The following is a 7,290-nucleotide window of genomic DNA, read 5'->3' on the forward strand; positions in this document are numbered from 1 at the left end:
ATTTAAAGTAAAATGATAGGATAATATAAAAAATTATTTAAATTGATGTCTCTTTTAGTAATTTTAATCTAAAAGTGATTTTGAATAGTATATTCCAAACAATATTTATTATACTATAATCCATTTTGATAGAAAGATTGCCAAACATAAATCACATTAACGCAAACTTACTTTTTATCCAAATTAAGTTTACAAAATCACTTTTATACAAATTACAAACTCCGGTTTACAAATTATAATCCAAACACACACATAGTAATTACGAGAACATCCGGCGAAAGAAAATGCATGGTTCTAAAAACCGAATCGGACCGGTCAGTTCAATCGGATTAATCGGAAACCGTTTATCTAACTGGTCCAGATAAGATCAGAAACCGTCTAGCAAAAAATCGGTGAAAAATCGGTCGAACCGGCGGTTAATTGGTGAACCATGAGAACCGTCCGGTTTTTTAAAGGGTTTTCGGTTCGGAAATAACCCCCTCTAAACGGCGTCGTTTTGTATATATAAAAAAAAAAAAAAAGCTAAACGAACGAAGCCCTAAATCTTCCCCGTTAACCCATCTTCACTCTTCACTCTTCACTCTTCACAAACTCATCTCTCCTCTCTTTCGCTGGAACCATAGAAGCCACAACAAGCAACCAATCGAGCAGCCAGCCAGCCACCGCGTTCTGCAGCGACGGGTTTGAAGGCCGCGTCCTTGTCATCGCCGAGCTTGCCTTCTCTGTGTTCGCCGGTGTCGCCTCCTCTGTCGTCGCCGTTGCTCACCTTCCTCCTCGCCGCCGGTGAGTACTGACTAGTGACTACTGAGTTCTTCTGTTCTTCAATCTTTTTTAGTTTTTGTTTTTGTTCTTCTGTTCTTCTGTGCTCTGCCCTTTTGTTTCTGTTCTTTTGTTCGTCTGTTCTTCAATTAAATTTTTTATTTTTTATTCATTGAAGAATTTAGGGCAGATTTGAAGTAGGTTGATGTTCTTCAGATGCAGAGTTCTTCTCTTGACATCTTGTTCTGTTTTTTAGTTGTTTTTATGTTGTTAATTATATGATTAATCATTCTGTTATTTTAAAAGCATTTGATGTAGGTTCAATTTTTCAATTCTGCTCTGTTGTTGTAGGTTCAAATTTTTCAATTCTGCTCTGTTGATGTAGGTTCAATTTTCTCAATCTGCGACTTTCTATCTCTGAGTCGAAGCTGAGCCTCTGTTCCATCCTCTTTTCGTAGAGTTTCTTGGTCTGCGGCGACCTCTCATTGCCGTCTCTGGTCGTGGCAGCATCATAGTACGACAGCAACTCTTTCCTCCCTTCTTCATTTCCATCTTTGACTAGTACTTCAGGTTTTTGTTCTGTTTTCTCTTGCTGTTTTGTTTAGCTTTAATTCTATAGTTTGTTCTACATTAGTTTAGTTGTATTTTTTATTTCCGTTAGTGGATTCTAGGTTGTTGGAATAAGGTAGTTCAGTTTGTAGATTCTAGGTTTGTTGCAAGTTTTGAGAATTGGAAATTTGTCGGTTGGCTGATGCTTTGCTTGCTTATATAAGCTTGATTACTTCTATTTATTATTGTGTTTGGCTGTATTAAGTGTGGAAGTTGTTGAATGGGTAAGCATTACAGCTGAAGTTTGTTTGTTTATGCTGAATTTGTACATTGCATGCTAGGTGTTCGATTAAATGCCTCTGATGCTTTGAGTTTGAATTATATGTTGTAGTTACCATATAGTTTGAACCACTCTTTGTTTAGGCAAATTGTTCAAGAATAATGCACTTTGGGTTGTCTCTTGATGCTTGTTTAAGTTATGAAACTCATGTTTATCCATTGCTCATGGTAGCTCTTCATGCTTGTGCTTGATGTTATTTCTGTCATGAAAACACCTAAATGAGTGGAATGCTCAAACTTCTTGCAATTTAGGTGATTTCATAGACAAAATGCTTTAATTTTGTGAACTGGTGGTGACTTTTAATGATAAATTATGAATAATTTATTTTGTGAAATTGTTAAATTTTGAATTTTATTAGTTTAGAAATGATTGAATTTAAATTTTTAAAATTATGTATTGAATTTTTTATAATTTTACTCTATATTTAATTAAACCGGTTCAACCACGGTTCAACTCCGATTGAACCATTGAACCAGTCACTCGACCGGTTCGATGACCGGTCCGGTTCTCGCATCCTTGAGAAAATGCGACGGCTGTGACTTGTGAGTTATTATTATTATTATTATTGTTATTATTATTATTATTAGAGTTCCTTTTCTCTACTTGGCAGTTGGCAATGGCTTCCGAGTTTGCAAGCATGTTGTGTGGTGTTTCCTCCTCGGAATGACGGTGGCAGATGCTATCAAAATACTCAAGCCCTTTGTTCCCATGCCCATGAGCTTCAATAACCTTTCTTCTCTCTCTTCCTCTATACAAAGAAGAGCCTTCAATTCATATTCCCAGGTCAAATATACCAGCATTCACAATTTCTTCTTCTTGTTTTTCCAATTGTTTTGAATATGGTAGAAATATTTTTGAATATAATGAATGGGTTGTTAGATAGGATACCGTGTTTGAATCTGTAGCTACACGGTTAGTGATGCGAGCCACATGTTTGATCAAAGTTCTTAGTGAGTACTAGAAAATATGCTGCTTTTCTATTTTATTTATTTTATTTGTTCGTATGTATATATAAAATTAGTAATTAAATAGATTTGAATTACTGTGAGCTTATTGGTTATATATATATAAGAAAATGTAGGTCTTTGATCTCTGGACTCTCTTTCATTTCATGCTCTGGCTCTGTCACCTACATGTGTTCTTTTGTATGAGGAAAAAAAAAGAGATAGAAATGGAAACGAACAAAAGAAATATGTTTTCAAGAAATGAAAAAATAAAACGATTGTTTAGAATTGAGTAGAGAGAATGGAAACAGAACATGTTTCCACAAAAAATCATACCCTTAGATTGTCCCTTTTCTTCATTTTCATTTTCTTTAACACCAAACATAGTTTATTTTGGAGAAGATCAATTTTTTCCACTTATAATATTGATATCCTAGAGATGCATCAAACATCACATGAACATTAACTTGCATATTGGACAGTGTTTTAGTAACTGAAACGTAATGTTTTTCCATCATTTGGTTATTTAGGCCCAACTTACATTCTTATGTTTGAATGCTATCTTATTTTGAAGCAAATGACTCCATGTGGTACTCTAATTTAGTTGATGAAGAAATTATTAAAATGTCATGTTAAAATTTTTGAATTCTTATAGTGGTAATTAGTTTAGTTTTGTGCATTCTTTTATTATTGAAGAATTTGAAAAATGTTCTTGAAGCTCTATTATTTTTGTATTCAGGATTTTGTAAGTTCAATGATTTCTGAATGAAGGCTCACCCCTACATGAAGAGTGATATCAAAGTGTTGGATAAGCTTTGTTTACTTAATATCCATTCAAGATGTGGGTCTAAAAATTTAATATAACCCTGAACTTTTGTTGCTCATCCTCCAACCGAATGCTTACAAGTCTTTGAAACGAGTAGCAACAAAGAGACTATCTTCCCTCTAACTTGTTTGATTTTGATAAAAAGAATGGCATCAACTTTGATTTCTCGTGCTTCACATAGGTTTCTCAAATATTCTTTCCTCTCAATACAATATCCTTCCCCTTCCATCTTCAATCCTTTAATCTCCACTAAACCATCTATAAGCATAAACCGCAACTTCTATCTTTCACTCGGTCCATTTGGGCAATACCACCATCAGGATTCTAAATTTGAAGCTTTTAAAACTGTTCGAGCTCTCTCAAATTTTCAGTTTGTTCAGCACATCTCTACATCACCTTCGAGTTTAAAAGAGGGATCAGAGGGAAATAAGAATCAAAGTGGTAATGTGAGTAAAGCAAATATCTCTTGGATTGATTTGTACTTGCCTAGGCAGGTTCAGCCCTATGCACAGCTTGCTCGCCTAGATAAGCCCATTGGGACATGGTTGCTTCTATGGCCTTGTATGTGGTAAGTGTTCTATTTACTTGGCTTATGGGCATATGCCTTGTTGTCGACAAACAAGGACAGTTCAGTAATTTTATAATATGAATTTGATTGCTAATTGGAAATATATATGTTACACTCCTTGAAATAGTAATGAATGAAGGAATTTTAAAAGAAATGATCATTCTATTGATTTGTAATTTTATTCGTACAACTTAATTTATGGTAACCTGGTTGTTGAGTCTAAATTAGTATTCTTTATCTTCTTATTTAAGTTCACAAGATTAGATAAGTTAAAGTTGTTATTTGTTTATCGTTAGTACTATAAGTAGTTAAGCACCATCCATACCATACATATCCACAAGAAAAACCTTGCCTTTGTTGTGCTTTATTTCTCTCCTAAAACCAGTTCAAGCTGCACCCTTCGAATCTTTCCTACTGCATCTGCATATATATGTATGGATGTACCCAAGAACTACGAATCTTTATGGCATGGATTGTAGAACTTTATGTATATCTTCTAACATAATACATGTTATTTTGTTTTACCTTTCCTTAGTATTTTCTGCAAAGTGCTTCCCTTACAACTTTAACAAAGCCAACTATTCATGTTGACAGAAAATAATATGAATTGAAAATATAGGTTTTTTGTGGTCCAGCGAGAGGTGTTGCCTTTTCTATATTACATCATGCCTTGAAGTTGTTTCTCTCTCTTTTGTGCACTCCACTTTCTAAATTCATTCTTCTTCTATTTATTTATTTATTTACTAACTTATTTATTTATGTTTCTAATATTCAATGCCTTAGGTCAATTACGTTGGCTGCAACTCCAGGACAGCTGCCTGATTTTAAAATGTTGGCATTGTTTGGATGTGGGGCTTTGCTTTTGAGGGGTGCTGGGTGTACTATTAATGACCTCCTTGATCGCGACATTGATACAAAGGTAAATAGAAAGCTTTTATCTTTTGTATTTTTATGTAGTGAGAGATACTAAAATCGTTATTTCATGTTGTTAAGTTTTCACAAGTGCATGTTATTAGCGTAGTGTGAATGTTTAACTTGTATATTTGAATCAAGTTAAAAAAAATAATCTGAAAGCTAAGTCATGCCAAGTCTAGTGCCTTGGTATTTCACATGGCCTGTAAGTTCATGTAATTTGCATTTGAAGGTTTTTCTTTTTACTTTTTCTGGTTCGTTTTCACTGTCCCTACCCTGTTTCAAATATGATTCAAAATATAAATCTATCAATTTACTTGCATGCAACATCCCTTCGATTTTATTGCTATGGCATCACATTTCTGATTTTGTTTTAATATGAGTATTGAACATGTGATCTTATTTGATGTCATACCTACCTTGGCCATTTTACAGAACTCATTAAGCATTTTTTATTTTTTTGGGTTCAACAAAGCTGATATTAGATTCGATATTATGAATGATACTGTACATAATTGTATGATGCAGGTAGAACGTACAAAGTCAAGACCTGTGGCAAGTGGTCTTTTAACACCATTTCAGGGACTTTGTTTTCTTGGTTTTCAGTTAACTTTGGGTCTTGGGATTCTTCTGCAATTGAATAATTATAGGTTAGTGTTAACTTTGAATAGCCAAGCCTGTGATCATTATTACATCTACATGACTACATCAAGTATGAAAATTTGAGTATTGCCAAAATATTGAATGTTTGTGGTTTGTGATCTTTTTGCAGCCGTGTTCTGGGTGCCTCATCCTTGTTGCTTGTCTTCTCTTATCCCCTTATGAAGAGGTTTACATTTTGGGTATTGAATTTCCTCAATTTTAGTTTCTTCTGACAGATTTTATTGTTATCTTTGACATACAATCTCATTATGCTTTATATGGCACTCGTAAATTTTTTGTTAGCCTCAAGCCTATCTCGGGTTGACCTTTAATTGGGGCGCTTTGTTAGGATGGGCAGCAATTAGAGGAAGTCTAGATCCAACAATAGTGCTGCCACTTTATGCCTCTGGAGTTTTTTGGACACTTGTTTATGATACAATCTATGCTCACCAGGTGAAAACAACATTACTTCCCAAAGATTTTTTTCCTCTGTCTTGCTGTTTAGTTGCTGCATGATATATCCCGGTGTGGGGTGATTATCTTGACTCCAATAGTTCAATGTGTTATGAAACAAACCATAAAATGATAGACTACTTGCTACCCTCCAATACAAAATATATGATTAAAGCATTGTAATCAAAGTTCTTGGTCTCTGCGTATATTTATAACCTTGCATTCAGGATAAAGAAGATGACCTAAAAGTGGGAGTTAAGTCAACGGCTTTGCGCTTTGGTGATTTTACAAAGGAGTGGATTACTGGGTTTGGGATTGCATGCCTTGGTGGTCTTGCTCTCAGTGGCTATAATGCTGAAATAGGTATGTCTTATGAGTTATGACCCACTTTATGTTCTCTCTGTTTCGAGTTTTTAGGACTATATTTGGATTCCAATGGTTTTCCTGTTCAACCTTCTGATTCATATTTGTGGACCAGGATGGCCATATTATGCATTTCTGGCAGCTGCCTCTGGACAACTAGGCTGGCAAATATGGATAGTTGACCTCTCATCACGTGCTGATTGCAATAGCAAGTATGTTTTGGAAGTTTTTATTTAAAGTTCACCCAGAAAAGGGATTGTTGCATAAATCCATGCATTAAATTTCATTTTCACTTTCCAAAGACTAATAATTCATATGGCTTTACTGCAAGCACTTGATGATATATTTATATGCCCTCAGACCTCAGCAGATAGAAATCCCCCAAAATTCAGTGATTATTTAATTTCTCTATTGGTTACTCTTTCAATGTTATATTGATGGTTTCAGAAACTTATGATGCATCCACCTGTTCATTAGTTTACCGTAAAACGTTTAGTTCTACACTTCTAACCTCTCAATGTTGAACTTAATGAACTGACTTTTGTACCTTTTGTTCGCATCCAGATTTAATTCAAACAAGTGGTTTGGAGCTATCATATTTGGTGGAATCCTAGCTGGAAAACTTGTATCATAGGGGTAATTTGTCTGCTTGAATAGTTATTCTTTTGTCTTGTAATAATTTATCAAATTTGCATGTATTATACCAATTGTCATGAGTCATCAGTCATCGCCTTAGGATATTGTATGATTTTACTTCCTTACCACATATAACAATTTTTGCCTACAAGAAAAAGTTAAATGTTCGTGTTATTATTTCTTTTGAACCAAGTGTTGTGATTCTGAAAAACTATCTGCAAGTGTGCCCAAGGAATGGAGCAGCTTTCCTCCAATACACTATCATCATTACTTTTCAACAAATCCAATTTTATCGAAG

At 34.5% G+C, this 7,290-nt stretch overlaps 1 protein-coding gene and 1 long non-coding RNA gene across 4 annotated transcripts in view; one reads left to right on the top strand and one right to left on the bottom strand.

Moving 5' to 3' along the window:
* On the top strand, nt 562–7,267 carry LOC107639731 (4-hydroxybenzoate polyprenyltransferase, mitochondrial). Of its 3 annotated transcripts, none has more exons than XM_016343312.2 (11): nt 562–783; nt 1,111–1,329; nt 2,259–2,431; nt 3,332–3,986; nt 4,770–4,905; nt 5,427–5,548; nt 5,671–5,740; nt 5,844–5,993; nt 6,221–6,356; nt 6,472–6,568; nt 6,921–7,267. In XM_016343312.2, exons 4-11 carry the CDS (start codon nt 3,565–3,567, stop codon nt 6,988–6,990), a joined length of 1,203 nt encoding a protein of 400 aa, XP_016198798.1. In that variant the 5' UTR covers nt 562–783; nt 1,111–1,329; nt 2,259–2,431; nt 3,332–3,564; the 3' UTR covers nt 6,991–7,267. The 3 variants fall into 3 exon arrangements, with proteins under 3 accessions (XP_016198798.1, XP_016198797.1, XP_016198799.1); XM_016343311.2 differs by having other exon boundaries at nt 1,145–1,329; XM_016343313.2 differs by having other exon boundaries at nt 1,145–1,273.
* The window catches only part of LOC110271203, a 12,569-nt gene continuing 9,340 nt past the window's right edge, over nt 4,062–7,290 (bottom strand). The window contains exon 3 of the long non-coding RNA XR_002361642.1: nt 4,062–4,076. This is a non-coding gene — a long non-coding RNA (uncharacterized LOC110271203). The remainder of the gene's footprint in view (nt 4,077–7,290) is intronic.

The sequence above is a fragment of the Arachis ipaensis genome, chromosome B04, assembly GCF_000816755.2.
Source record: "Arachis ipaensis cultivar K30076 chromosome B04, Araip1.1, whole genome shotgun sequence".
In the NCBI taxonomy this organism is placed as follows: Eukaryota; Viridiplantae; Streptophyta; class Magnoliopsida; order Fabales; family Fabaceae; genus Arachis; species Arachis ipaensis.